At 45.8% G+C, this 27,619-nt stretch overlaps 1 protein-coding gene across 2 annotated transcripts in view; it reads right to left on the bottom strand.

The window, feature by feature from the left end:
- Positions 1-27,619, bottom strand: part of ERN1 (endoplasmic reticulum to nucleus signaling 1) — an 81,934-nt gene that overhangs the window by 12,407 nt on the left and 41,908 nt on the right. For both annotated transcript variants that reach the window (XM_070560245.1, XM_070560246.1), the window contains exons 3-17: positions 26,414-26,447; positions 25,326-25,398; positions 21,717-21,789; positions 19,193-19,315; positions 15,204-15,305; positions 14,098-14,359; positions 12,728-12,806; positions 11,523-11,688; positions 8,042-8,160; positions 5,402-5,593; positions 3,854-4,121; positions 3,023-3,113; positions 2,525-2,714; positions 1,599-1,698; positions 1,139-1,338 (exon numbers count right to left, since the gene is read on the bottom strand). In XM_070560245.1, coding sequence (XP_070416346.1) covers positions 1,139-1,338; positions 1,599-1,698; positions 2,525-2,714; positions 3,023-3,113; positions 3,854-4,121; positions 5,402-5,593; positions 8,042-8,160; positions 11,523-11,688; positions 12,728-12,806; positions 14,098-14,359; positions 15,204-15,305; positions 19,193-19,315; positions 21,717-21,789; positions 25,326-25,398; positions 26,414-26,447 — 2,072 coding nt within the window. The remainder of the gene's footprint in view (positions 1-1,138; positions 1,339-1,598; positions 1,699-2,524; positions 2,715-3,022; positions 3,114-3,853; positions 4,122-5,401; positions 5,594-8,041; positions 8,161-11,522; positions 11,689-12,727; positions 12,807-14,097; positions 14,360-15,203; positions 15,306-19,192; positions 19,316-21,716; positions 21,790-25,325; positions 25,399-26,413; positions 26,448-27,619) is intronic.

Below are 27,619 nucleotides of genomic sequence, written 5' to 3'. Positions count from 1 at the left end.
AATGACTGTTGGTTACCAGGAGATTCTCACTGCGCCAAAGTATCATCCCATGCAGTGCTAACAACAAAGGGGGAAAAGTACCTTTCGGGGTGGAGAGATCAGGGGTCACCAGCTGTGCCAGGTGAGCCAAGGTAGCATCTCTCATGGGGTACAATAATAATGGTACAACCTGCCACCTCATGCTTCCTAACGCTGTGTCTTGTGACTGTTCTTGCCAAAAACAATAAACTTGAATCTAATTGAGCCTTCACACCTAGTTCTAGTTCTACAGGAAATACAAGGAACAGAGAGGCAAGTTAAACACCATCATAAGGAAACGAGAGAGCAAGTCCTGAATGGGGCATGCTACAGAGAAGTGCCTGCACTCTTCAAAAAGTCAGGATCACAGAATACAAAAGGTAGGAGGACCGTAGTAGATGAAAAGAGAGATGCTCAAATGCAAGAAAAGATAGTTGATTGGGTCTTGGCTTACAAAACCCAGCTCTATAACAGACATCTGGGGAACAATTGGGGAAATTTGAATATGGATTGAATATTAGCTATCATGGAAACAGCACAGACTGTTGAGGTGTGATAATGGTGCGGTGCTTAGGAAGTAGAACGTATGTGTTCTTGGGAGACACTGTGCAGAAGTATTTTAGGGTGGAAGGCTGGGATGCCTGCGACTTATATTCAAATGCTCCAGCAACAGATGAATAGAGAGAGTGAAAAATATTAACAAATGCTGAATCTAGGTGGACGTACAGAGGTATTCACTGAAAGAATCTTTCAATTTTCTGTGTCTAAAAATTCTCAAAATAAAAAGCCGGGGAAACAAAAATAGAAAAAATAAAAAAAGAATAAAAACTGGAAGTTTGTTGTCCACCATATGCAAGTCCTGATTTCTCAGTTTCCCAAAACAGGGGTGGAAGTGATTGGAAGAGTAGGGGGAAAAAAATAGTCAAATGCCCACATTCGCCCCTTTCCTTCATCTGAACACGAGACAATTTGGAAGCCAGCAGGGTGCTCTTTGTGAAAGAAATGTCCTTCTCCAGCTAACATGTGCTCCAGCCCCCAAGGCTTGAATTTGGAGGCTCTCACTCCCGAAGACACAAGAGGCTGGTTCTGCAGGTCTCAAAGGTCTGTGCTCATTACTCACAGGGTTTTCCTTGCAGTCTTCGCTCAGCATCTCCGGAGCGATCCAGCCTTCTGTGCCAGGCACTCCTGAACGGCGGCTGAAGCTATGCCTGCCCACGGCCAGTTTCTTGCAGAGGCCGAAGTCGGAGATCATGGCCTTGATCCTGCCATGTGCGTTGGGCATGGAGAGGAGAATGTTGTGAGGCTTCAGGTCTCTGTGAACTAAGACAAAACTTCAGATTAGCCCAATATTCACCCAGAGCAACATCCGGCCTCCCTCTACAAAGGGGCGTGCACCCTGCTCAGGCTGCCAATAGACCACCTCTGAAGGTTCTGGTTTTCAACTGTGTAAGAGGCCTCCTCAAATTCTGATACAACTTGCACACCAGCAATGCAGCAAAGAGCTCTGATAGAGGCGAGGCACAGCTGAGCACGTCTGTCACCCACCCAGGGCCGTGGCCTCACAAAGGGAAGCCTCTTACCAATGTTGAGGGAGTGCAGGTGGGCCAGGCCCGAGGTGGTCTGCTGCAGCAAGGTGATGGGCTCCAGGCCGAGGTGGGCAAAGTCCTTCTGCTCCACGTACTGCAAGAGAGACGACGGTGAGGTCAGAGCGCTCAGGACTTGCCCCCTCAGCGTGCCTTCTTTCTGTTTTTTTTTTTAAGGGATTCAATTTTATTTAGGAAAGTCCTGCCTGCAGCTTTTTGCTTTAATTAACATTTGGTATTGGGGCAACTCATTTTCTTTGATCATATTTTAAGAAAGAAATGGGAAGTTTTACAGACAAGATTCTCTGTCCAAATACATATTTTCCAGCAGACTTTCTCCTCAAGTTATAGGCTACCTTAAACAAACAAGCCTCCAAGTTACTAGTTTACAGTGAGAAAGACAAGAGGGCAAGAAACTCAAGTTCACTGCCTCATAGAGATCAACCTACAAATGAAGCCAAACGACAGTGAAATAGGTTCATGCTGAGCCTGGAACCTGAGCAAAAGGAGTCTGCTGGATCCTAATGACTCAGGCCATCAACTGATGAGCACCCTCCAAGCCCACGCCAGCCCTGACCAGCCGCGGGAAAAGGGACCGGCCAGGTGTCCTGGAGGCCAAGAGGGACAGAGATGCTACTTGCAACCTAAGACTGCCTCACACATGCTGAGCGGACCACCCAACTAAAGGTGGGATGATAAAAATGCTCTACATTTTGACTGTTTGTGGTTAAATGGGTATATACTCTTGCCAAAATGCATCAAACTGTACATCTAAAATGAGTACATTGTACTTTAACTTCAGTAAAGTTAATAAAAATAAATTAAAAAAGAGAAATGGGCAGCCCCTAAAACCATGCCCTAGTTGCCAGGAGAAGGGAAGTTGCGGTGCGAGGCAAAGCTGTTGGTGACCACTGGGCACCCACCTCCTGCAGAGTGGCTGCACACAGCTCAATGGCAATGTACTGGAACTGCCGGTCCCTCTCAGTGCAGAAGTAACGGATCACGTTCGGGTGCTCGTCTGATTCTCGCAGTAGCTGGACCTCACGGTCTGCGAAACTGAAACACTCAGGGAGGATCCTCTTGACTGCTACGTCGCGGTTGTCAAACATGCCCCTGAAGGACAAGGAGCAGGGGTTGGGTTTGGAGGTACAAGTTTGGCTGTGGAAACGAGAGGAGACCCGTGGACCCCCGGTGCTCCTTCTCCAGTGACGCAGTGGTCACCTCATCAGACCCACAGCCCAGGGTGCCCTGACCAACCACCAGGTAGCCCTGTGGTCATCACTCCTCTCCCTGGAGGCAGAACTCCTGTCTTGGTCACTGTGATGACCCTGCTGTGCCCCTGGAGCCTGGCATGCCACCTGGATTGCCAACAGGCACTCACACATGAGGTGGTAAGGCACAGGGCTCTCCAATCCACTCACCGGTACACAATTGTGCCCTCTGCTCCGTGGCCCAGGACATCCTTGGGACAGAATGAAATTTTCCCAACTATCACCATGCTGGTTTCCTCATCTGAGACAAAACAGGAAAGAGAAGAGGTTGTTTTAAACAAACAACCTGAACATCTTGAGGCTGGAATGGCCACTAGCTTCCTGAGCTCCGATGAAGAGATGGGATCTCAGAGGCTCTAGGTCCCCAGTGCCCGGTAAACAAGAGCTGGCGGGGTCCACTCCGATTTACACCCAGGGCAGCCCCCTGCCTCCTAGGCCTGCCTTTTCATTACTATGAGAATGTATGTCTTCCTGAAGACAAGGGTTCTCTACAGATCCACCTAAAGACTTGCCCCTGAAACATTCAGGAAGCGACAGTGATGCGATGAAGAGACCAGGAGCATAGTCTCCAGCTTGAGACCAAGGACTCTTGAGGTCTCTTGCACCAGCTCTGTTAATCCCCTCAGAATATTGGCCCTGACAGGCGGCCTGAGCCACCCTCCCAGAGGAAAGTGGGCCAATAGTTGTACTTCTATACTTGGCCTCTGGCTGCCTCGGGAATGTTCTCAAGCCAGATGATCAGTGCATCTCTGGTCAGCAGTGATTCCCAGCCCTTGCAGAGCAAGACGGAGGGAGGGCGAAGAGGCCATTGGATGGGGCAGAAGCCCAGACCCCAGAGTGAGAGTTAGGTGAGAACTTGGTAAACCCTTGGGAACGCACTTCATAATCCCACTGAGACTCCAGGAAGCACACAGTGCTTTATGGTTCTTGGGTAGTGTTCAAATGAAAAAGAAAATAGCACCAAATAACAACTCGCTTTACCCTCGTCGTCCTGCTCCAGGAAGGGGCTGGTGCCAGCCTTGGAGGCAGAGCCGGTAGAGTGGAGCGAGTGGTTGGAGGCTCTGGGGGACGTGCTGGGGCTGCTGGTGGCTGAGCTCTCCGAGTACGGGCCGGATGAGTCCAGGAGCTCGGTGTCCTGAACCACATCTCCAGGTGGGTGGAAGGGCAGCTGCTGCTGTTGCAGGAGCTGGATTTTCTCCAGTTCCTTCTGGAACTGTTGGTGCTGAAGCTGCTGCTGCTGATGCATGCTCTGGGAGGAGAAACACACATCCAGACAAGTGCAGCCCATCCCCCCAGGGCAACAAGCAGGCTAGAAAGGAGAGGCTCCCCATGGCTAAGGAAGCAGGTGCTCTTTATACGACCCCACAGGGTGGGATGAGACCAGCAAACAGGCAGAGGAGGCAGAATCGGCTCAATGACTGGAGGTCTTTGTGCCAGTTAGACTTAGAAGACCCAGGCTTGCTGTCTACTAGGGCTATGCACTTGATAGAGGCTAGTGCACAGATGTCAGCAACCCAGAGAAGCAGAGGAGGCAGCTGGGCTTAGAACCTAGCAGCCATGGGTCCATAGCCACGCAGTCAGGATGTGACAGAGCGGGACTGAAACGCGGGGAGCCTGGCCAGGGTCTCGCTCCCCCCACTTCATCACATTACCTTCCCCACACCCCCACCCTCCTCTCAATTATTCTGAAAGTTCATTCCGTCACAATTTGAAGTGGCAGTGATCCGTGATTATTACTAGCCTGGCTTGGGAAGGTGACTACAGGAACGGGTGTGTAGCCAACAATCCACTGGGAGTTTTCCAGCACGGGCTCTCTCCCGCTTTCTCTCTCCTAACCTTGGGTTGAAATCCTGGAAATGCCATCTATGAGCTGAGTAACCTTGGGAAAGTTAGTTAACTTCCCAGAGTCTAGTTTCTTTATTTGTGGGTAGAGGATAAATAATAATAACCTTATAAGACTGTGTGGGGTAAAAAATAAAAGAATGCAGGTGAACACATGTGGACAAATGGAAAGTGCCATAAAGGGCTTGTCATTCCCATTCCCGAGCGTTTGTGTTCTAAGGCAATAACATTTCAATGCTCTGAGTAACTTCATTAGGAATATTCCTCTAGCATATTTTATCCAACCCACAACCTACTCAACTACGTAATTTTAGCTTGCTTACTTCCAACTGGAAAGTCGAAGGAATTACCATGCCAACTTTTTCACTCTATCTGATATCCCTAACAGGCAGTTTTTAAGAAAAGAAAAAGAAAACAGTTAACTATTCAAAATGATCTGCAAGCAAGGTTTGCAGATCAGTTTCTACCACCAGTTAAACTAAATGTAAGTACAAAATTGTCCTTTCTTGAGAAACTAGTGTCTCTTTAATTACAATGTTTTGGAAGATAAGCAAATACTGGCTTTTAAATGTGAAAGGAAACATATCTGCTTGTTTGCCATTTTTGTCCAGACCTCACCGACATCAGGTGATGGGCACAGGAGTTCGGACACGTGCGGAAGAGCAAAGGGAAGGGGTTGAGACTTACTAAGGGGTAGGTGATGATGAAGGCCACCCAGCCGATGAGCAGGAAGGTGCTCAGGATAATGGTGGCTATGTCCTTGAGCATGGAGTCCACGGGGGCCTCAGGCTTGGCGGGGGCATGAGTGAACTTCTCTTCCACCTCCTGAGAAACAGTGGTAGGCGCACTTTCTGAAGTTTGGTCAACCAGGTTGATAACCTGTACGGGAGAGAGTGGCTACATCACTGCAAAGCTTCTAGCCAGGTAGAAATGTGCCAAAGGATCAAGAGAAGCAATGACTATTTACAAGGAATGACTACACCGTAAAACGCAGATTTTTAAAAAGCCCATCTAAAGATCACAAAGCCAGATAATTGTTGCCTTTTTCAAAGTCATTGCCTTCAGAGGCCACACATCACTGCAGTGATATTATCATTACTCAAAAACAGTTTTTAGAGCAATACTTTTGAAAGTGCCTTCAGATTCTATATTCTTTTGAAAATCCTCATTGAAGGCAAATACTTTCTCCTTTGATGGTAGATTTGATATTTGGGAAAACGCTGAAACCATCCATAACAAAGTCTGGTGAAAAGGTTAGTAGTCAATTTGGTAATACCATTTCACATTAGATCACACACACACACACACACACACAGTTATAAAGTAATAAAGCAGCTTTCTTACACTGCTTGTAAACTTTCAGTGCGACTCCAAAAACAAAATCATTTATTCAACTATTCCACTATTTTTCAAAGTTTTTGAAACACATCAGAACACTTTGTTAAAGAAAATTTTACTTAGAAGCCCCAAATTAAATTGGATAAAAGTGGAGCTTCTGTCCAAGCTCTTCAGAATCTCTAGGACTTCAGGAATAGTTCAGAAAAATGCGTTGATTTGTTCTCGAGCATGCAGTGTTCCAGATGCGCTGTTACTGTTTGCCCAATGAAACGAACATGGCCTCGTTGGCGAGCGCAGGGCTCGGCATCCCCCCCAAGCTCACCCCCTTCACCCCTCCAGACTTCTGCCCATGAGGACCTTCTCTCCCACTCCAGCTGCCCCCTTCCCACGTGTACGGGGGGGTGTGGCATGGCTGGTGTGTGACAGGCAACTGACTAATGTTTCTGAGTGTGTGACCAGGGACAACGCTCTTTTGATTACATTTGCTCAAGTATGTTTGTTTAAAAGTTACGTCTTATTATCATATAAACGCACCTCAGAGTATTTTAATGGACTTTTAAAAGACTCTGTTCAAGACCGGACAATTATATATGAAAATTTCAACTGTGGCTATCTCTGGGTGTTAGATTAAGGGTATTGTCTTATTCTTCAGGCTTTTATTTTCTAAGTGTTCAATAACGAATACGCTTGACTTTAATAAGATCAAAATAGATCAAGATTTTAGGGCACCAATGCTATCCAAGATCACCGTTTTAGGACTCAGTGCATTTCCCTGACCTGGCTACCTCCAGAGATGAGGGACAACATAGATACTTTGCCTGGGAATCGTAAATGTCCACATGATTTTCCTTTCCTTTCTCTCTGGATAAAATGTAAATCTCTAAAGTGAATTCATCGTGATTGTGGTCCTCACCTCAGCCAGCCTCTCCTCTGACCCTGACCATAGCCCAGGGCCCTTCTCAGCCACCCAGCCCCCTATGGCAGGGCCGGAGGAGCTACCAAGCCTGAATGGCCCTTGGACCCCCACCCCCACCCTACTGGCCTGCTCCGACTCCTCCTACAGAGCCACTGTCCAGCCGTCTCCACTTGCTCCCTGCCCGAGAAAGCAGCCCCACATGGGCAGAGCAATGGTCTCCCCTGTCCTCTGGTTTCTGATTCGGAACCAGGAGATGAGACAGAGGGAGGAGAATGAGGTCATGTTCTGTGGGGCTGCTGACTACCTCAACTGAAGCTCTAGGATCCTGGTCTGGGGCCCTCTCCACTCCCTCTGCTCCCACTTCAGGCCAAAGCCTGCTAAGAGAACCGCTGGAACTGTCTACTGTGTGAACAGTCCCTCTATTAAACTCCCCTCAAATTATCCTAATTTGGGTGGCCCTCTGTCTCTAGCTGAGACCCTGACTACACACTGTATCCCCCCAGGGCTGCAGGAAGGTCACCCAAGTCAGAACCTCACGGCAGCTACCTCCTAGGTAGGCCTCCCTGCTGCCCAACGCTCCACTGTGAGGTTGCCCTGGGTGTCTGCCAGACCAAGCCTCCGCCAGACCAAGCAGCCAAACCAGGCCACTTTCAACAGGCCACTCCTGGTTCCATAGAACTTCAGGTCTCCCCACTTCCTCTCTTTGTCAACTCTTCACTCCGATGCCAGGCTTGCTCAAGGCTTGGTAACATGCTTCCTCTGGACCCACGTGACCCCATTTCCCACTGCTCCCTACCTGGTAGCGTCGGATCTGGTCAGGCCTATCTCCTCAGCCCTAGAGCTGCCTGTCTCCCACCAGGCCAAACCCACCCATCAGTCCTACCGCCCTTCCCACAGCTTCACCAGTGCTTCCCCGCCTCCCCGTTGGCCCCTAACAGTTTGTCGTTTGCTGCGGAATCCTGTGCATTCTCTTCCCTCGTGAGTAGACCACAGGCTCTGAAGGCAAGGGCAAAGGCTTATCCCCCAAACCTGAGATGAAGAGCCAGTAACTAACTGTTCGCCTCCCCACTCACTTCCTCAAAGCTCTTTTTCTCCGAATCGGCAGGAATCACATTTTCCCGATGTTTGGGCAGATTGTTGGGGAATCTCTCCAGCATCTTAGTAGACGCAGACAGTGGGGTTTCATGGTGTCCTAGGAGAGGAAACAAAACTTTTAATGAGAACAGTGCCCATGCGGCAGCAGCACTCGATGCTACGCTTAGGCAGCAGTCATCACGCACTGAAGGGTCTACAGGGTGAACGCTCACATTTGTAAAGTGAGAGAAAATGAGAGGCAGTTACCAGAAAAATCTCATCAAGACAGAAATTTTATTACTTGATGCCATGTATACAGTATTCTGAATCTCATAATGAGGAGCAAAGAAGCGTCCTTGTCACGAGAGGGATCAGGATGTTCAGGATACGTTCAGAGCGAGACTTGTGTGGGTAATTCCTAGTTTAGGCTGTACGCTGCTGAAGCTTTAGGAAGCTTCACTAGAAGTTTAAGGAGTTCTCCCCTCAACGCTTTCCCTCGTAACATCGCTCCACTAAGGGTATCAATTCCCATCTTGGTATTTAAATTGCTCGGGTGGAATTCTATTCCCATTATCTAAATGTGAGTGTCCGTCCTGGGAAGTGGTGAATTACTCATAAGAGAGCAACAGGACGTATTTGCTAGATGGGTAGGGGGTCAGAGTTCTCTCAGTGTTCACTCACTGTTCTCTACTATTTCAAGACCACCTAGTATTCACTACACATGTATTGAGCATCCATTCTGTGCAAATTACTGTGAGAGAGACAAAGTTGAATAAAATAAGGAACTGGGATTTGATACTGCTTGATAATCTGTTTAGCTCTAAAATTAAATGACTCCACATACACCCAAAAGAGCCAGTTCACGCTCTCAAGCACACTGACAAACTTTCCTTTTTATTCTCTCACTGTGATCAGATCTCACCGTATGATCTTTCCATTGTCCTCCCAAACCTATCAAAGATTCTATGATGCAGATTGCCAAGACAAAAACAAACAAGAGCTAGTCCAAGCTATGTACATTTCTTGATCTGGAAAAACTCTCTTTAATTCCCTATCTTTAGGTCAGTTCTCTATCTACAACACAACATTGTCCTTTAAGCGAAACCAAATTTGGTTTTGAACCGCCACTGGTTTGCCATTGTCGGCCAAAGAACACCCAGACATGCTTTGCCACAGAGCAGGAGTTCCTCATGTGTGGTCTGCCGGCTTCAGACCTCGACGCAGACATGCTGATGGGGCCTAGGGGTCTGAATGCGACTATCTCTGGGTACCTCTAAGGATCACTAACAAGAGACCTTTGCTCTAAGAGAAATCAGGTGGCCCTTCCGCATGCCACCTTGCCCTGTAGTGCCCTGCCTGCGCCAGCCCCAAAGCCGGCTTTTAGTGCTCCGAGTCCTCCCCCTCCGGTAGGGCATCTACCAAGTCTGCTGTGGAAGTGATTAGCCTGAATCCCCAATTCCTCCTGTAGTTCTTATGAACAAGCGTCTCCCATCGCTGGGCCTTTAGTAAAATCGTGCTGCACACTCTGAACCAAGTGTTCTTCAAAGGTAATCATGAGATCCTGAAACATCTCTGTACAAACAGTACCTGGTCTTAGTGATGCATCTGTCTATCATCATGTATGTCCAGGCTCCAGGGCAAAAAGCACGGGCCTTGCTCTGGACCTACTGCATCAGGATCCAGGGGTCACGTCTGTCTAACTGACAAAGCTCTAGGTGAAGCTGAGAGCACCCCAGTTCAGGGCCACTGCTCTGGGGGAAACCACAGACCACGCCACGTAAGCTAAGTATACTTGTTTTATTTTCAAGATTACTGTGAATGTGGGGATATCCTTAATGTCTTCCACAAAAACCAAATTAAGGGACACAGCTGGACGGAAAAGAGCACATGCTTTCTACCTGTGGCCCCCAGTCTACACCAAGATTGTCAAGCAGTCCCACCGCCTTATTCAAAAATGACTAGCTTTGGGAGTGCCTCAAGAGGGACTTCAGAACTGTGGGATGCTTCCCCAATTACTTCTTTACACTTTGTTGGGCTTCTCAGTTTTTTTACTTGCACAACTTTTCCATTTTAAAAGGCTATTATTTTGCGACTGAGCCATGAAGACTTTTTTCCCGTGTTTTTTACAGTCTCACATACACATTTCTGTAGTTCCCAGCAATCTTTTCACTTCTCAACCACTGATAGGTAGCTTTTGTCCCCTTAACTAGTACATAAAACTAAGCAGTTTTGTAATTTTAACGACCTCTGCTCATCAGCTATTTTTCCTCACCATGGGCCCATTCACGTATGATTTCCAAACTATTCTGTTAAAAAAAAAAAGTAGAATTATTTTATCTTCTTTGCCCATTATTTGGTAAAAATAATAACCAAAAGAAAAATGGTTATGAGGAGTCAGGATGCATAAAGAAGAACAAGATTTGGATAACTACAAAGGGAACCATCAACGCTCCAGTACAGCCAGCCTCCTCCCTGCAACCCCCAGTTACACCCCATCCATACCCCAGTGGCAGCAGATCCTGCTGCCTCCTGTGCCCCATATCTCCCAAGCCGCTCCCATCCCCTGCCCAGTGCCCCCAGCCCTACCCTCTCTCTGCCTGGTACCAGCGGGGCACCAAGAGGGAGAATGGGGAGGAGAAACCTCATCAGCCCATGTGTGTTCCGGGCCTCCCACTTACCTCTTGCCCCACCTGGAGCTGTAGCCTCACCTCTTATCACCTCTGGGGCTGGGAGGCAGAATTGGGAAGGCGGCACAGAAAGGGCAAATCAGATTCAAGAAGACTCTGTCCTGCTCTAATTACTTGGGACACTTGCCAGACACATAGCTCCTCTCACCTCTGACTTCATTTGTCACACTCACTGTGTCATCTCAACTTCTTATCTCTCTAGCTGATAGGACCTCCAGTTCAACCCCTAGGCATTAGTGATGGCAGCAACAATGGAAGAGAAGGGAAAAGGGACCTCGCAACACACACTCAGGACTTCTGCTGTGGTTCCTTGACCCAAGTCCAGCCTCTCACTCTCCACCACCCTCAATGGGTCTTCACCCCGACTCTCATGCCTACACCAACTCCAGGTGAATTCTTCCATAGAAATCGCCTCGGTTTCCTCAACTATAAGTGAAAACAACAAGGGTGTCTACCTCACACAAGGTCATTGTGAGAAATAAGGAAATACATTCTGAAGTGCTAGTGCCAATGCCTGGCACATAACTGACAATGTGTCAGATGATTGCACAAAGTTTACTTCATTTAGTACTTAAGTTCTGGAACATTAGTTAAACAATTTTTGAGAACTGACTTGGTAACACAGCTACCTTGTTTATTTTCCTTGGGGGTAAAAATGTTCCAAGGTCTGAAAGACTAACTTGGACATGAACTGAGCACAATGCAGAGCTGAGGACTGTGACCGGCAAGGTTGGCTTTTGCCCACCAGGAGGCAGCACGTCGTCACCTGAGGTGAGGAGACACCAACTCTTACCTATCAGAAGCCAGTAGTTCCTCAAGTAGTTGAGCTTGTTCTTCCCTTTGAGCCCAGGGTCAAACTTTAGGTCCGTGCTGGGTGTGATCACACACTCCCCTTTGTCCCCAATGGTGACACCATCGGTCTGGGGGCCTTCCAGCAAAGGAAGAGTGCTGCCTCGGGGCTGTGAAGACAGAACTGGAGTGAGGCCTGGGGGTAGCCCTTGCAGGCGAGAAGGAGACCTTCCCTCTGACAGTCCTAAGTGCTGAAGGGACTGCCATACCTCCAGGTTGAGCTGGTCCAAGAGTCAGAGCAAGACACAAGGCCCTAAGATCAGGCAGAAGAAACTCTTCCCTCAGGATGTGACAGTGCTGCACTGACGTCTTTACCATGGACATCTTTTTAAATTCTTATTTCTGGGAACTGGGGAATAGGAAAGATGTGTGTGGCATTCCAAGAAGCTACTGTGAGTAGCAGATATAAGTGAAAGAGAGTGCAAGGGTATCTACCAGTCCACAAGTGATGCAACTGACAGGTGGGGAGTGAGCTCCAGCCGTGAGCCCAGTGCTAACTGGGGCACTGCTGGGGCTGCAACCGAGGCAGGAACCACCCTGCTCACAAGTGCAGCTAACCAACTCAGCGAAAGACAAGAGATGCCAACCAAACAGTAAGGACCAAAACAAGCAGCCAGGATCATGATGCCTCAGACACTCAGAGACAGAGCGCTGGAGGCAGGCTGGCAAGATCGGAGGAGACTCGGATAGGTCACAAAAGAAGGGAAAGGATTTGAGTAGGGAAAAGGAAGAAGGGGTGAGGCTCAGCCTGAACAAAGGCTAAGAAAGACGAACAGGGAACTTTTGGAAATCAGGGAGAAGATGCACTTGGTTGGCAACTCGCATGGAGACACCAGCAGTGTGGAGGAGGGGCACCAAGGGAGTGGATGGACGAGGGCCATGAACACCAGCCTGGGAAGCTTGGACTTGAACTCGGAAGCAAAGGGGGATCACCAGGGCTTCCTAGGCTTAGGAAGCTGCTTTTGCCACACATCCCTCCTCATCAAGTAGAAAACTGTATGTGTACAAGATGTTTTTGAGCATTTAAGATCTGTGTCTTGCTTTCTTAACCAACAGGATATTTATATATGATTCAAAGGCATTCTTTGCTAGAACGGAACAGGAGCAGTTAGAAGGCTGCATGTGTGAGCACCCCCGTAGTGGACTTACCACAACAGCGACCCCCTCGTGTACCATTGAAGGGGAGGCATAGAGGCTGGTAGAGTATTTCCCAACATACAGGGTGGGCCTAGGAGAAAAACAGATACATGCATTCCAGTCACTTAATTTCTGGATCCCACAAAAGGGGGCTTTTTGGAGAGAAGTATCACAGCCCCAAATACCACCCACAGGAATAACAGATTAACCCCCTAGCACTCCAAGCAGTGGGGTGTGAAGGCCAGGGTACCGCTCTAAGAACCAGGAGAACTGGACTGCAGGCCCCAGCTGTCACTCACTGCCTTCAAAGCATGCACAAATCACCTAACTGCAAGCTTTGTTTCCTCATCTGCAAACGGCATGGCTGCGCTAGACCATCCCCAAGATGGCCTGCAGAAAGGACTACGTGCAATGATCATCCGGGAGAGAACGAATGCGTGCAACCACCACAAAGCCTCTAAGACAGCCCTGGCCAGCACATTTGGACAACTGAGCTGCCACCAGAATCACCACCATTCTGTCTTAAGGATTCTTAAGGATTCTAGAAGTTCTACAGAAGCCCTAAGAAACAGTCAACTGCTCTAACCTGGATGCCTAAAGCAAAAGGAAGCACAAGAAATTCCAAACTGGGTGAGACATCAGGTCCCCCGGCTAGCTGCTCCGGCCCTCTGGGGCATCAAGGAGCAGGTGGGGGGTTGGCTTTGTCTGTGGAGTCAGCGTGAAAATGCACGGGCTGCACCTCCAGGCTCTTCTGGTTACCGTCAATAGCAAGTTTGGGCTTGGTCATCTACTGAACCTCTCTCAGCCACCACCTTACATTTGAAAAGTGGTGTACAATTTAGACAACACTTTCACGCACGTTATCTTATTTGATCTTCTCCACAGCTCTGTAAAGTGGGAAACTGAGGCTCAGCAAGGCTAAGTGACCTGTTTACAGGTGGGGATGGAGAACACAAGCCTGCCGAGTCTTAGACACACACACACAGTAATACTTTTTTTCCTGATTTTTAGGACTAATATAACTAAAAATAAATAAAATTTAAAAATATAAAAATTTAGAAAATACAGAAAGTTAAAAGATAAATACATCTATTATATTCCCACCACCTGAGATATATCCAAATTGTACTGGAGTTATATTGGCAGTCTCTTTCCCATCCCCACCGATAATTTTAATTAATTTATTTAATATTCAAGAATTCTGAAGCATCAAGGGCTGCCCCCCAGTTATTACATTTGAGCCAGTCTTGGCTCTTTATTCCTCACAGCTTCGGAGACCTCCCACCTGAGCCCTGGCCCCCAGCACATGGTAAGCCACACCACGGCAGGACCAGACTGTCAGGGTCACAGTTGCCTCTTCTGCCCCAAGTTCCCCAACTCACGTCAGCTTGCTCTTGGCCTCCGTCTCCTTGGGGAAAGGGTACTTCCACTTGGTGATGCGCCCCACCTCCCCAGACATGAAGGTCAGATAGCGCAGGGTCTCCACAGCAACGTTGATGTGCATGACCTTCCTCAGACCCTCCCGCTGCCAGACATAAAAGGCCACCACAGGGGAAGCATAGTTTTGGATCCATAGGACATCGCCAGATTCACTGTCCACGGTCACCACCAGCCCATCACCATTGGACACAAAGTGGGACATTTCTGTAGAGATGAAATAAACAGAGCATGTTGAATCTCACCCCATCTTGAAACCACATCCTCTCCTATTCTGGCAAGTTGCAGTCAGCCAGCTAGAGGAAACAAGACTTCTGGAGTATTCTCAGATCTCCTCTGAATAACCATACTTGTTTCCATTGAACTCACACAGGCTGTACAATATCAAGACACTGGGAGCTGCCTGGCTTATAAACACAGACAGGACCACTCTCAAAGGCAATTGACTTGGTGACGTTCTTTAGAATTCTATCCAATTAGTGACAGTAAATACTGAGGAGAAAGGAGCCAGTGGAGATGCCTATGAATCTGGCATTTTCCAGCAATCGTTTCAAACCTATGGGTTAAGCTCAAAGTCAGAGCTGACCACGATACTGCCCACATCTGACACAGAGGAGATCTCTGTCAGACTTCAGATACCAGTGTTAAGATGGTAAAATTGGTTTTCAGTCTTCATTTGAATTGAGGGAATGTCTACTAGAGAATTAACTATGGGATGACCACATTTAGGGAGTGGGTTGTTAGCATCACAAGCTGATGTTTAATTCTGCTTCCTGTGGGCTTGTAGTAAATTCCTCCGCGACACAGAGAGACTCCACAAAGTGCGTCCTCCCTCTTCTCAGGCTAAACTCGCCACCACTTTATTTGGGTTCCCCTCCACACTTCTCACCCAGGCCCCTGCCTTCAACATTGACTGTTTAAGAATTTACTATGAGTCCATGGAAAGTCCAGATGCTGGTGACCAAGGGAAAATCCAGCTTTCTGGAGCAATCATTTCCTCATAGGTCACAAGTACCCGCCTGACCTTGCAAAGCCACCGGGCAGCACTTACTGTAGTCCATGTCGTCCTCAGGCAGTGAGGCTGCATAGTCGAAGTAGGTGGCATTCCACCGGAGCTCACGGGTTTTGGTGTCGTACATGGTGATGGTGTACTCTGGAGAACACACACCAATCTGTTACCCGGAGCAGCCACGGCACCTACTGAGGCACTGACCTTATCTAAATTACAACAGACAAATCCTCCCTAAATTGTGTGTAAAGTCCAGGCCCTCCATGTGGAAGGAGGAAGGCCATCTGAAGGAGCACTGAAGTTTCAGACACATGAGTGCACCCAGCTGACAGCACGTGGAGCAGGGACAAGCCACCCTCGCTGAGCCCTTGAACTCATGACTCACAAAATCAGGAGCAATATCACAGTGTTGTTTTGGTCACTTACGTTTTGGTGTTGTTTATTATATAGCAATAGACAGCTGATATTAGAAATTGATAGCTAGAAGTGGGATGGTGTCATAACAAAAACCTAAAACATGTGCTACTGACTTTGGACCAGGTGGCAGATGGAGGCTGGAAGGTCAACGTGAGACTTAAAGAGCAGTGAGGAAACTGCTACTGGGAGCTGAAAAGGGATGGCACAGGCTATGTAGTGGTGACACAATTAGTAAGACTACTGCTTGCAGTAACTTGGGAAACAGAAAGAAAGGACCTAATGAACTTGTGGGTCTGGCTAAGGAGATTTCCAGGCAGAATGATGAAAGTACCAAATGGTTTCTCAACTTTGTACAATATAATGCAAGATGGATAAGCTATAGAAGAAATCATTCTGTTTTCAAGCTGAATAAAGAGGAAATATAGAGGGTCTAGGACGGATGCTCCAGCTGGAAAAGATTCTCAATGTAAAAAGTGGCCTCAGGGTCAAGATGAAATCAAGGGTGAAGCTGTAAGACCCTTCTTTGAGACCTCAGAAAGATTTAAGGTGGTACTTTACAGATCCTCTGCTAGGTAAGAAGGTTCTAAGAACTGTAAGAGTGTTGTCCCATGGCACAAAGTACAGAGATTTAATCTAATGGAGTAGACTATAATTTGGCACATAGGAAGCCCACAAAGTTTTTAAAGGAGTGATATTAGCATGGAGCAAAAGGACCAGAGATAGTTAAAATGGAAAACAAAAAAAAAAGCCAAAAAACAAAGGCCTCTAGATATCTAGCTTTCAACAGACAAGGAACAGACTGAGAAAGCTACAAAACACTAACCATATTTCTTATGGAAAAGAAAGGACTTCTCAGAGGCTGGGACCAAGAGCTGCTGAGAACAATATATTAGGGAACTAATCCCAGAGGGCAAGACTAGGCCCTAATCAAGGAATCTTCCCTACCTTCAGAGTAGGGGAAGCTGAAAACATGCACCTGGCTGGATTCCAGAATCACTAAGGACCAGTGACTGACATGTGCCTCTCTCTCCTTCCTTTTTTGAATGGGAATGTTTACTGCAGCTCTGTCGGTCTCACCATTGTACTTTGGGGGTGGGAGGTGGGAAGGAGGAGAGGGATAACGGTCTCTTTAATTCACAGATCTCCAGATCAAGAGGAGCCTTGCCCACCTCCAAACCTGATGCAGATCACAAGATGCTGGATTTTGAGAGGGATGCTGTGACTGGACTTTGGGAGTCTTGGGAAGGGGTAAGTATATTCCGCATGTGAGAGGGTTGTAAACTATCGTAGCCAGAGGGAGGACCTGGTAGAACATCTGAAAAGATCACCACCACCAATTCTCCCCATCCTATAATGTGCATGTCAGTTTTCCCATTAAGAGCCTGACTCTATTTCCCCATCCCTTGCTTCCGGGCTAACCTCGTGACTTGTTTTGACCAAGAGACTATAGCGGAAGTGAGATTCCAAGATTTCCGAGCCCAGGCCTTAGAAGCATTGTAACGTCCACATTTACCCAAGAGGAGAACCCAGTCCCCATGTAAAGAAGTCCAGGCTACCTGTGTAGAGTTGAACCAAAGTCCCAGACATCTGAGTGAGCCCTGCCAACGGCATGTAGAGTAGAGATATCCATTCCCTTCCTGAATTCCTGACCCATGGAATCGTGAGCAATAAAATGTTGGTGTTTGAAGCCACTAAGTTAGGGTGGTTTGTTATGCAGCAATAGATAACGGAAACAACAGCTTTCTACACCCACGCACACACTCCACCTAATGTCAGAGCAGATCCCAACTCCTCAACCATCTCAAATTCTACCTGAGAACCAAACAATATTTATTCCTGGGTGAAGCTGGAACCACTGTAAGGCTTTACTTGATGGAAACAGTAAACAAACAAACCCTAAGTAGTCACTAACGTTGGGGTACTTGATTTTTATCAGGGGCTGGGGGCAAATGGAGAGCTCTGTCGTCTAATAGAGACCTGCCCCCTATGCACAGAAGAGCCTAGCCAGCTTCTACAGGGCCCAAGATTGGTCTGACTCAGTTTTAGAAAAGCACTGTTTTCCACAGCACCTGAAGGAAGGTGATCTCTTTTTTAAAGCCTTGGCTACCTCGATGTTAGACCTAAGTTTAGTGCTCAATTGTAATGATTTCATCCTAGGTTTCTGGCATAACTTTTCCTTTTAAATGTTTTCTTGTTTCCCCTTTCAGCGCTATCTTAACTGTCCATCCCACAGTTTTTATGGAGGATGGTATATGTCAGGTGCTACACACACAAAATGAATAAGGCTGATCCCTGCACCTATCCCCCCCTTCATGCGCTCCAACATCTAAGCATCTGCTACACGTCAGCACTCTGCCTGGTGTGGAGATACAGCAGGTGCACAAAACCAAGTCCTGCCCTCAGAAAGCTGACAGTCTAGTGGGGGAGTGGGAAAATAGGCAGGTACGATTTAGAAACATGGAGTGACAAGTGTTAAGAAGATGAAGAAGGCTGAAAAGAGAGGAGATAAAAAGTGGTGTGGTGAGGAGGGTGCTGCTGATGCCTGTGACGAGCCAATGACAGGCAGCGAGATGGTGCAGGGGGTCAGAACTGGCACCCCAAAATGTGTCTCTTTGCCTTGATTATTTTTAAGAGCAAAATACTCTGAAAGAAACTTTCACCTTCCCTCTAACTGCCTAAAAGAATTTAAGATAAAAGGCCTGTCCCCAGGACAGGCCATCCCCATAGATAACTCTGGGTATCAGGAGACTGTGAGGGTCCTTACTAAGCTCATTCTTATTAAAGTTCTGTTTACCAAACATTTGCTTTTCCATCTCCATGTGAATTGCCTTCTTCCCCTCTGAAGTCCCAAACCACTACCCCCAACATCCTCCTTTGTCTTTAGCTGAAGATGGTATTTAAGGTGGCAGCTTTGGCCGGTTGCTCAGTTTTCCTGGGTTTCTCCCATGTATACACATTACAAAGCTTTGTTTGATTTTCTCCTGTTATTCTGTCTTATGTCAATTTAATTTCTAGACCAGCCAGAAGGACCTAGAGGGTAGAGGAATTGTCTTCCTCCCCTACAATGGCTATTACACCATCTAGAGAATGAAGCCCAGAGGCAGAGACCCATGAGGGGGCTCCTTCAGGTCCTTTTTGGAAACAAGCAGGTTATACATGACAAAAGGTTCTGTCCCTGACTGACTGCCCCAAGGAACTCAAGGGTGGGTTGGGAACTGTTTAAGAGATGCAATCACCAACCATCCTGAACCAGATCAAGTCCCACCACAGAGGAACACCTGTGACCTTTGCCTCACTTTTAATGCTAAGATCTCCTCCCCGGGAGGAGCTTAGGCCCTATCCCATAACCTGCAGTGTGTGTGGAAGCATGTTTTCCAACTGAGGCTGCGCTAGCGATATTCACCGCTCCCTTTTGAATACTCATTCCCCATCTGAAATAAAAGGCCCCTGCTTTCCCATGTCCGGGGACAACCAAGAGTCTGGAAACTTCTTCACATGGCCTCGTATTTGCTGCAAATAAGTTCTACTTTGTGTGACAACTACTCCTGGTAGAGAGTGATTCTAACTTGCCAGGAGGCGAACTCATTTTTGGTTCAGTAATAGTTCCTTCTTACCTGTTCGCCCAAGATACAGAAGAGAGGTTGATGGGCAGAGACTATCTGCAAACGCCGATGACAAAGTCTGCTGCTTCTCTCCGGTTAGAAGGTCAACAACATACCAAATGTCCTGCTTTTTACCTGAAAGGTCACAAGGACACACCGTGGTTTACACTCGTTCTACATGGAAAAAACCAACACTGCCAAACTAGCAGCCCAAGGTGGTCTCTGGGCTGAAATTCTTATGGTGTCAAAAACATTTCTGTGATGCTCCCAGGGTGACAGGTAAATGGTAATGTGAAGATAATAAAACTTCTTGGGCCACTGGATCTTATACTAACTTAATAACCTAATCATGGTACAAAAATTTCTCCAAACCTAATAACTCATAGATCTCACTGCTTTGATTAGTGGCCTTAAATATGAAGTCTGGCTGTAAAATGCAACCCTTTTCCCATAGACTAGGATCTACATAAATACAGAAATGTACCCCGGGGTTTATCTCTCTGGCAACCATCATGCATATATCTCAACATCTCTACTAAGGAGCCTTCCTGTGAAGAGCTCTCCAATGACTGTTTATGACTCTAATTAGCTGGTACCCGTGACTGGGTAGCAGAGTTGGTTGCAACCTGGTGCTAATGAGGCCAAAGTTATCTCAGCCCCTGACACCAGCCAGTAAATTATTCCCCAGCCACATGCCACACCCCTCACCTCGGTCAGCTGATTAAAAGGTCTGAACAGGTGGACAGCAGAGCCAAACAACACTATTAGGAAAACTCAAAGCATACGTATCTACAACACATACACCAGAGCATCCTGGTAATGGTGAGTCAGTAGCATGGGCCTCCTCTCATCTGAAGGCCAACACATTCACTGTGATGTGTGCATTTCTGTTTTGTAAGGTATGGCCTCTTCTCATTTGTATCTTCCTTACTTATTGGCCAAGTTTCCTATCTGAAGGGACTCTTGGAAGCAGAGTACTGAGATGCCAGGAAGATTACGGGGCATTTAGAATTTGCTAAAGCTACACTTAGTTCTAACAGATGTAGCATACATGCCTAGTCCACACATGTGAAACTTGTCCTTCTCAAAATGTTCTGTTCTCAATGATGAAATCTTAATATGAAAACGATCTGAAGGTAGAGTGAAAACCTCACCAAACAGCTGTGACCATGATCCCTTTCCATCTGGCATGGCACCCCTACGTTATTTCAAGGACCGTTACAGTCTGCATAACTCAGCTACCACTTTAAGGGATGGATTGGGCAACTGCCACAATTTTATTTTATTTTTTCTATTTTATTATTTTATTTATTTATTTTATTTATTTATTTTTTTTTAAGATTTTATTTTTTCCTTTTTCTCCCCAAAGCCCCCAAGTACATAGTTGTATATTCTTCGTTGTGGGTCCTTCTAGTTGTAGCATGTGGGACGCTGCCTCAGCGTGGTTTGATGAGCAGTGTCATGTCCGTGCCCAGGATTCGAACCAACGAAACACTGGGCTGCCTGCAGCGGAGCGCACAGACTTAACCACTCGGCCACGGGGCCAGCCCCCAACTGCCACAATTTTAAACATGCTTCATGAACTCACTTAAGAGGGTACCACACAAAGATGATGGAAACACAGTATCTTAAATGCACCGTAAGTGATGATCGCTGGCAAAAGCTGAAGACCAGACAGAAAACAGTGACACAGCTGGTCAGAAGGGGGTCCAATGGGGCTGGGGCATGGCCCAGAGATGGGGAGCCTGTGCTGATCACTTCCTCTGAATCTCTAGGCTGGGGGCTTCCTCCTTCTGAAGGTGTGGAAGGAAGCAGGAGCCCCAGGGTCGCTAGAAAAACTTAAAATTCAGCCTGTACTTGAGCCCAGAAATACACAGAAAGCTCCCGAGGCACGAACAGGCAATGAGCACTTTCAGTTCCTCAGAAAGAAAGCCGCTGTATAAACACAGGATATTATTACTACTAGGATGTCAAGATAAATACAGTTCTCCTTTGTGTTATTAATGCATTTTTATTGACATTTTGGCAGCAACATGGTAAAAGAAAAGCAGGTGATCTGATGCTTTGAAAGATGTGATCCCTGGTGTGAAGGCAGCTTATCTAGGCAAGCTGTTAAATGCTGTTTTTATCCAATATTCTGATAGCAGGAAATACTAAGAAAGCTCTATAATTAATAGGCAGAGCCTGGCTTCCCTTTCTTGGCTCAGACTATTGCATTCACTTTAAATTTCACCCAATTGCTTCTGGGTATGTTGCAATCTTTAAATGGCAGGGGTAGGTCAACACAGCAGCTAAAAGCTTGTTAAATGAGTAACCATATTAACACTGTCGAGTCTGCTCCCAAGAGGGGGCAACCCTTTCTTAATTGGTCAGCTGATCCTGACGTGAACAAGCACAACCAAGGCAAGAAAGACCTTTCCCAGAAGGGTTGGTGGGGGAGTGACTGCACACCTCTCCCAGACATGCCACTTTCCCAGATTCTGGGGCTCATTTCCAAAGAGATCAAAGTACCAGTGTTGAAAACAGGAACTCTTACCCATGTAGAGAATTCCATCTGAACTTCGGCATGGGGATGCCTGTACCAACTCTGGGATGGTAAAGGGAAGTTTCTTAAAAAAACAAACAAAAAAAAGGCAAAGAAAAAAAATAAGTTAACCAAGTCTTGTGCAATTATTACAATTTTACTGCACAGTCTGTTTCTGTTGCTCAATTCTCCTAAAAAGAGAGAAGCATTGTTGACGGTAGATGGAGTTTTCCTAACTGGAAACCAAGGAGAAGAGGTACCCCAGGCTTCCATATCCACTTTGGGCAAGCACTTAGCTCCCAAGTCTCTGTAAACACTAACTCCTTTACCCGACAAGCCCCTGGAAGTCTCTTGTCCAGAAAGCTTCTGGGGACAACACACACCTTTTCTGCAAAGACTTACAAATGTGGAGAGTTACACAAACTTTGAAATTCTAAAAGGGGCAGAAAGAATTCTCCTGTCTTGGAAAACTGACCTAGAGCTGGCTAGATTGAGTAGAATGACAATGCTTTTCAGAGTGGCAGTGAGCCCTGAGATTAATTCTGAAGAGAAGCAACCTCGGTACCAGCTGAAGCTTCGAGGGAAATGAGAAGTCATCATTATGTGGGCAACACAGGAATCTGAGGTGGAAAGAGAAGTTTTGATGTTTTCTTTAGTAAATAATTCTCTACTGAAAAACAGAAGAAAATCGAGCCTTTTGGTATTAGAAGGAAGTTATGGTTGGTGCCAGGAAAAGAAACTCAAAAGGAATCCACATGTTTCAACTGCATTTCATCATAAAACCGATTCTTCTGAGTCTACAGCTGACATCTGACAAGTTCTTTTGGTTAATGTTTGTTTCAGTATACTCTATTTTTGGAACATTCTGTGTTCTTGAAACTGTTCTATAGATACCTACTTCTACTACATTGTTACCTTTTTCTCCAAGAAAGAAAAGCTCTCTCTCTAGCTTTGGTAAGCAGAACTTTAAATAATCAACAATTTGGACTTTCCCATTATCTCAACATTTTAAATGCCTTAGAAAAGGAAAAATGAGAGAGAGGCTGTAATGACTAGGTTTCTGCCACATGCTTCTGAGAATCAGAAAGTTGTTGCAAGGCTTCCAGTCTGGAGTCCTGTGGTGTCTGCTGAGTAGTGCTACAGGCCTCCTGATTCGGGGCCCAAGCTGGAACTCGTTGTTCCTGGACAATTAAACCCCAACAGAGGAAGGTGCGCACAGGATGGTGGTCAGTGCATCCTTTGGAAGTTAAAGCTCTTCAAGTCCCAAGTCCAACACTTGGAGCTTTGGCCTTGGGCATGTTCCTTCACCTCTCCAGGCACAGTTTCCACATCTCTAACATGGTGACAACACCTGTATGCCAGAGGGTTACTGACAGGTTCAAATGAGACAACTTACACAAATCACTCAACACCCTAGTTTCTCGCAAGCAAAGTGTTTAAGAAATAGAGGTTCTATTGTGGAGAAAAATGTTGATGGTGAAACACACACACGTCTACACAAGGTTTGCCCTTCTTCTCTCATCTGTTCCAGTCATAGGTATTCATAAAATAATTTAAAAATACCCAGATGAAAGCTCACCCAGCCACTATGGTCTAGACCAGTGGTTCTCAACCTTGGCTGCAAACGAGAGTCACTTGGAGGCTTTTATTTTGTTGTTGTTGTTGTTTGTTTTGTGTGTGTGTGAGAAAGATTGGCCCTGAGCTAACATCTGTGCCAATCTTCCTCTACTTCATGTGGGGTGCCACCATAGTATGGCTTGACGAGTGGTGCTAGGTCCACTCCTGGGATCCGAACCTGCGGACCCTGGGCTGGCAAAGCGGAGAGCGTGAACTTAACCACTATGCCACGAGGCTGGCCCCAACTTGGAGGCTTTTAAAACTCTCTATTGAAGCAGAACATCCACAGAAAGCACACGTAAGTGTACAGCTCAGTTACATTTTGCAAAGTGAATACACCCATGTAACCAGCATCCAGATGAAGAAACAGAACATTTCCAGCACTCTGAAAGCCCCCTTCTTGCCCTATCTTCCAATCATAAGCCCCCAGGGTAATCATTATCCTAACTTCACAACAGCATAGACTCGTTTTTCCTGTCTTTGAGCTGGATTTAAATGAATCATTCAGAGTGCAGCCTTTCTTGTTTGTCACCTTTTGTCCAACTTTATGTCGGTGAGATTTCACCCATGTTGGTGCGCACAGTCACAGACTGTCTGCCCTCATTGGCATAGACTACCGTAATTGATTTATCCCATCTACTACTGACGCTATTTGGGTAGTTTTCACTTTTTGGTTATTACAATGGTGCTGCAGTATATTTGGGTTGGTGAACATATATATGCATTTCTGTTGGGTGTGTAACCTGGGAGGGGATCACCAGGTCACAAGGCTCTAACAGATACTGACAAACAGTTTTCCAAACTGGATGTAACAATGTGCACTTCCACCAGCAGTGTCCAAGAGTTCTGGTTGCTCCACTCCTCCCCAACACCTGTTTTCTTTTTCCGTTTTTCTCATTTTAGCCATTCCAGTGAATGGGTAGTAGTAAGACACTGTGGATTTTATTTGCATTTCCCTAAAGACTAACGAAACTGAGTACCTTTCCATATATTTATCGACTATTTGGATATCCTCTTTTGCCATTTTTCTATTGGGTTGTCTTTTCTTTTTTTTAATATTCCATAGGAGTTCTTTATATATTCGGAATATGAATCCTTTGTTGGATATGTCTTCGCAAACACACAGTGGCCTGCCTTTCTTAACGGTGTCTCAATGAAGAAATATTCCTAATTTTAATATAATCCAATATATCAATTTTTTCCTTTATGGTTACTGTAGGACTTTTCTTTTGCGCGCTGTTTAAGACATCTTTACCTACTCTAAGGTTATGAAGATGTTCCACTACTTTTTTTCTTAAAGTTTTGTTTTATATTTCAGGTTTAGATATGCAGTCTATCTGGAACTAATTTTTGTGAGTCTGGTGTGAGGCAAGAGTCAAGGTTTTCTTCCATGTGGATATCCTAATTGACTCAGACTGTTTATTAAAAAGACCATCCTTCCCCACTGCACTGCAGTATCACCTTTGTCATAAATCAGTTGAGTGTATGTGAGGGCCTGTTTCTAAAGTCTCTTATCCGGGGAGCTTTTTAAAAATCCTGATGACCTAGATGAATTCAATGGAGACTTTTGGAATTGGGACCTAGACTCAAAGTTCTCCAGGTTATTACAATGTGCAGCTAAGGTTGAGAACCACTGGTCTAGCTTCTCAAATGGAGATGGGAACGGAACCCCACACGTCCCCCTCACGAGGGCATGTCTGTTGCACGGTGGGCAGTGTTGCAGACTTACTTGAGAATCACTAGTTAGAGCGAATCCTGTTACTAAAGGAAGTATTATACCCTTCCAGTGTGTTGTCTACACCATGAGAACCTGCTGGTCTGGATCAATGTTTCTGAACTCTGGCTGCCATTTAAAAGCCCATCTGGGAAGCTGTGAAATGATATTGATGCCCAGTCTCCACTCTAGACCACTTGAATCAGAATCCCCAGAATTTTTTTTAAGCAACAATTGAGGATCACTGGTGTAGAACCTCCAGAGTACACAAAGACACTGAATACACTCACCGTCAGGCCTTCGTTATTCTTGCCCCCAAGGGTATAGAGGCTGCCATCGTTGGGATCTGGGAGGAAGGCAGGCCTAGAGATTAAGCAATAAGCATCAATGATAAATTATAGCCCAGGGTACAGAACAAAATATCAAAGCCATGACTAGGGGTAGGGGAAGTGGGATGTGCGTGTGTATAAGACAATTCTACCTACTGCTCCTTTCACTTTAGCCATAAATAAAATATCCCTGTGTTGGTGTATACTATACTTGAGTGAAAAAAAGCAACCTGCAAAGGAAAAACAGTACATAACCATAGAAGGGTAAATCATCATTTGGTCATTTGGTCAAAGCACTTTGGATGAAATAAAATAAATGAAAAGGACCCAGCAAGACTACTTTCCAGTTTCCAAGTCAATTGTGTATAGAACTTCGACAATTAACATTTAATAGCATGGCAGGGTACATAAACAGGTAGAACAAATCTACCGTCAGTGGTCAACAAACATTCATTTTTAAACTGGAGGCAATAAAAGTACATTCTGAAAGCCTGACATGAGAAAGAACTTGCCAAAGAGATGGATTGAGGTCTCTTGGTCAGTAGATTCCCGTGAAGCCAGTGCAGGTATTCTTTGGTGAAGTTAACCTGCTAAAGACTGAACTAGGACTAGTCTCTCAGAAACCCCTTGCCGAATCTTCTCTCTGCTTAGGATGCACCATCACCTGAGGTTCTTCCAGGTGCCATCCACCTTTACTCCATCACCCACTCCAGCAGCAGGTCACATTCCATGGTGTAACAGTGAAGAGGGCACCAGCTAAATCCTTAGGTCCTCCTGAGGACTTTGGAAGCTTAAGTTCAAAACCTGACTTAAGTTTCATCTTAAATAAGCCTTTTTAATACCATTGCCTTCCTTCCTCAGGGAACTGACCACCCTCTCCCCAAAAGAGGCTTCTATCATAGCACCTGTAAGACTAGATATCTCAATCATTCTCATTATACCTTAAGTTTATGCATTTATGTACTCCCAGCAACTAGCTTCATAAATATTGGTTGAATAATTAATAAAATGAATTAAAGGGAAGTAGTAAAGCAAATCAGAAAACTTACTCTTCAACATGTGTTGGAACCTGCAGAACTGGATCTGTGGAAAAGAACAACAACAAAGGCATCATCAGACAGACCTTAAAATATCAAGATTCCTAGAGGGCTCCCAGGACCAATTCACATGTTGCAGCAATAACTCAAACTGACCAACACGAGACAATGTTCAGAAAACATACACACAAAGATACAAATGTAAGCTGTTATGATTGTCACTGAGGCTGGATAGAGGACTGAGAGCAGAACAGAACTACTGTCAAGAAGTGTGCATATAACTCAGGGGATGGACACAGAAGGAAGAACCAGTCACAACCCACAGTGGACAGGGGGTCACAGTGTCACTATTGGACACATCGAAGGCTTTTAAAACTTAATCACCTTGTCAGATACTTGGGGTGGTACCAGATATTCCCATTAGGAAAAGCAAAACTGTGACTTAAGAGTCAATTTTGTGGGGCCAGCATGGTGGCGTAGTGGTTAAGTTCGTACACCCCACTTTGGCGGCCCAGGGTTTGAGGATTCAGAACCCAGGTGCAGACCTACACACAGCTCATCAAGCCACGCTGTGGCAGTGTCCCACATGCAAAGTAGAAGAAGACTGGCACAGATATTAGCTCAGGGATAATCTTCACACAAAAAAATCAATTTTGCTGTTGATGAGAATATGACTGGATGGTAAATGGATACACCCTTTTGGGGAGGCAATATGGCAATCTTAGAGCTTTCAAGCATTCACTCTCTTTGATTCCCTTGGATCCATTAGTCTCATTTCTATAAAATCTAGTTTAAAAATAACACAAAATATAGAAAGTGCTTTCTGTACAAAGTTGCTCACGATAGCATTACAAATGATCTCACTATTCAATAATACAGTTAAATTATGGAATGTCCATTTGGCAGAAAATTAAGCCTTCTAAAAGGGCTTATAAAAATTTAAAACATGTACAAATCTTTAGACTGTTATGTTCAGGAGAAAAGATAACATTGTACATAGAGTATTAATGCAGTTGAGGAGAAAATCTTCAATATGCACAGAAAAAACTAGGTGGAAAGGCAAAAAGGGCTAATTGCAAGTTATCTTTGTTGGAAATGTGAGTGACTCCCCCACTTTTTCCATATTTCCCAAAATGTCTACAAGAGCAGGCATTACTCCTTAACTTGGAAAAAAGTCTTTTCTCAAAGTCAATGTTATACTTGCAGTAGTCAAAAATG

Source organism: Equus przewalskii, chromosome 10 (genome assembly GCF_037783145.1).
Source record: "Equus przewalskii isolate Varuska chromosome 10, EquPr2, whole genome shotgun sequence".
Lineage (NCBI taxonomy): Eukaryota > Metazoa > Chordata > Mammalia > Perissodactyla > Equidae > Equus > Equus przewalskii.
The sequence above is the reverse complement of the archived record's forward strand: the minus strand, read 5'-3'. Positions and strand labels throughout refer to the sequence as shown.